Consider the following 3,506-nt stretch of genomic DNA (forward strand, 5'->3'; position numbering starts at 1 on the left):
TTGTTTTTTTTTAAGTAAAGGGATAAGGGCACTTTAGCACATTCCTCAGTATTTTGACCAGAATAGGAATATTATATGTAATTGTTCATGTAGTGAAAGAGCAGTGCCTTATTATATTTTAAACACAGGTACTGGTGAGACTTTGGGAGACTACATAAGCAAGCATCCTGATGTCTTAGGATCACCTGTTATCCAGAAGTTTGGCAAATCTCTTCCTTATCTGTTCAAGGTGCTAAGTGTAAACCAAGCTCTATCCATCCAAGCTCACCCAAACAAGGTAATTCCTATTAAGTTTAAGATCTAAAGGCATTAAAGCTATTTTTTTTAACAAGACATGTAGGATATTACAATGAAATCTTCAATATGTGACAGTAAGTACAGTTGATTGGGATTCTATGGGGGAATAAAAGAACAATGGGCCAATTCCAAAACCTTCTTTATAACACACCATTCCAAATAGAAAAACGAGAGTACCTCAGTTATTCAGTTTTGTTTTTATCGTCATTTATTTTTATTATAATCACGTTTTGCAGAGTCATGCTGAGCAACTGCACAAGGACCGCCCTGATGTGTACAAGGATCCGAACCATAAGCCAGAAATGACCATTGCACTCACACCATTCCAAGCTCTGTGTGGCTTTAGACCTGCAGAACAGATTGTAAAGCATTTAAAAGGTGATTATTCAAAAGTAAAAACCATAGAGGAATGAGCAGTTAATCATACTTCATTGTGTGGATTTTTTTATTGTTGCAGATTTATTTTAGGGTTCATTCTAAGATAGGAATGAAGTGTGCATATCTTTACGTATGTTTTGAGATTTAGAAGGTCACTGTTTTAAATTGTAATAATCCTGTGTTTTTAATTATTACAGAGATTCACGAGCTCAAGAAGGTGATTGGAGATGCAGCAGCTGATGCATTTATTGAAAATCCAACAGAGGAAAATTTAAAAGCCTGTTTCTCAGCGATGATGAATGCATCTAAAGACACCATTGCCTCTGCTCTTAGTGAATTACTTCAGAGATTCCCGGGAATGGGTAAGTGCCCATTATTAGCTTTAATGAGTATTGAGAAGAGTTTTTAATTTTATGCTGCAAAGCTTGTAGAATTATATGTACTGAATGTGCATTCAAAATTATGTATATATAATATTATTGAATAAGATAAAAACATAATATTAATTTCAAAGATGACTAGATATTTATAACTTTCCTTACCTAACTTAAAAATACATAAAAAACATTGAGAAATTACTGAGTGTGGTTTAATACTTCATTTTTTTTGCTAGTTTTATGACTTTTACCATCACATTTTTGGGATTCATATAATCTTTTCAAAACATGTATTATCTCTGTACAATGAAGTTTTGAATATCTTTCCATTTTTTTAACAGACTCAGGAAAAGGCAAAGAGCTTCTTAGGGAATTGTTCCTCAGACTTCATGAAAAATATCCTGGTGATGTTGGCTGTTTCTCCATATACCTTCTGAATTACCTGACCCTACAGCCTGGAGAGTCGATGTTTCTTGGGCCTAATATCATTCATGCTTATTTGCTGGGAGGTGAGGCTTTGGATCTGAAATAGGTTTATGGTCTGATTTTAAGGAAATGGTGAAAAAAAATAATGTGCAATGTTTATTTGGTATACGTCAAGACTGTTTGTCTATTCTTACTTGTGTACTGTAGATATAGATGTAAAAAGTAAATGTAATTATACAGATGTGTAAATCTTTTCATAGTATTATTGTTTTCTTTATATTTCTCTAAGATTGCATTGAGTGTATGGCGTGTTCAGACAATGTTGTTCGAGCTGGACTGACCCCTAAATACCAAGATGTAGAAACATTAGTGTCTATGCTCGAATATGGAATGGTTCCTGCTGAGTCCAGGAAGTTCCAAGGGTCAAAGGTCGACCAATTTACGACCTTCTACAATCCTCCAGTTCCAGATTTTGCAGTTGATATGATTGAGGTATACATTGATTTAGCTCATTGCTGTAGTTTTTATTATATTTATGTATATATTTTTTAAACCACTTTAAGATAAAGTGTAGATTCTGGTCCAGTTTATTAATGTAAATATACATAAATATTGTTATTTGTTTTTAGTGTAGACTACCAAAGCTATTTTTTCTTGAGTGATGATATGTTCTCTTTCCTGAACTTATGTTATAAACTGCATTTTTTCACCATTGTTATTATATCCAATCACAGGTTCCAGCTGGTACAAATGAATTCACTCTGAGACAAGTGGAAAGTGCCAGTATTCTCCTAGTAGTTGAGGGAGAAGCTGACAGTGTTGAGGTATCGCCCCAACCTGTGGGAGACGTGCCGGTTGCAACATCAGTGCAGCGAGGATCTGTCTTATTCCTGGCGGCTGGGCAGTCTTATCACTAAAATTCAAAGCAGGATCGCGCTTCCTGGCCTTCCGTGCTGTTTGTGTTTTATAGAAGTGCTATTACACAGTTGTGCTTATAGCATTACTCAAAATTGGTAAGATATTAATACAGATGTGCGATGTTGATGCACATCTGTGTGATTAACTAGTTTATAGTTGTAGATCTCTTAATGTGTTCTCAGTTGACTTTGAATGTTGGTCATGGTTTTGGACTTATGCAATGGAATGGTATATTTTTTGGTGCACGGGTGATAAAATAATAGTATTAAAGTAACAGCAGAAGGTGAAAAAGAGCCTATATTTAAGTAGTTTAAAAAGTAGTATCATTCATGAAAATAGTATAGTGAGAAAATTAATTATTATGACCTTCATCTGTAAATTCACAAATATATTGAGGTTAAGCCTTTTTTTCCACATTGAGAGAAAATATTTCTTGTAATGAGTGAGATTCAAATTTAAGTTTAAACATTATATTCCTATGTATATTTTCATATTCATTAGATTATTTATCTGTTATATCAAAAACTAAAACCAAAGACCATGGATATTATCTTAAATTACCAATTTCTCATCCAGATTGTATAATGCATTAAAAAATAAAATGAAATAGGATTTGTTTGAATTTGCTTAACATTACTGTGAATTGGGTATATACAAAACAAACAATCAAGGTATTACTAGATTTATTTAACAACATGGATGTAAAACAAATGCAGTCAGCATCTCTTGGAAGCATATGACTAGAACATCAAACAAACAAAAACACTGCCATAAATAGCAAAATAATTCAATATATTGTAAAAGCCATTTTAACACTTGTGAACCAAAATTTGAACTTTCAGAAGTCAGAACATTCAATTTACACAGATTTGTACACTGATTCTGTCATTATTATTATTATGCAAACATTCACTCTTTGGTTTATGAATACAGATATAGTTTTTTATGTAGATATTTTCTGACAACAAACTTATATGATAAATTTAGGGGAAATAAGTAATTGATATAGAGTTCATCTTTAATTATAAACCAAATTATATATTCAAAAAATAAATAATCAATAAAGAATATAAAGCAGGACCTTAACATAAGCTGCCATTAACACACTGG

General features: G+C 32.5%; 1 protein-coding gene across 1 annotated transcript in view; it reads left to right on the forward strand.

Moving 5' to 3' along the window:
• Positions 1-2,915, forward strand: part of LOC119592173 (mannose-6-phosphate isomerase-like) — a gene marked incomplete at its 5' end in the record, with an annotated part of 3,381 nt that extends 466 nt beyond the window's left edge. Inside the window, 6 exon segments of the mRNA XM_037940996.1 lie at positions 129-277; positions 534-675; positions 873-1,037; positions 1,394-1,561; positions 1,768-1,970; positions 2,213-2,915. Coding sequence (XP_037796924.1) covers positions 129-277; positions 534-675; positions 873-1,037; positions 1,394-1,561; positions 1,768-1,970; positions 2,213-2,395 — 1,010 coding nt within the window. The 3' untranslated portion in view covers positions 2,396-2,915.
• Positions 2,916-3,506: the final 591 nt, after the last annotated feature.

The sequence above is a fragment of the Penaeus monodon genome, chromosome 29 (genome assembly GCF_015228065.2).
Source record: "Penaeus monodon isolate SGIC_2016 chromosome 29, NSTDA_Pmon_1, whole genome shotgun sequence".
In the NCBI taxonomy this organism is placed as follows: Eukaryota; Metazoa; Arthropoda; class Malacostraca; order Decapoda; family Penaeidae; genus Penaeus; species Penaeus monodon.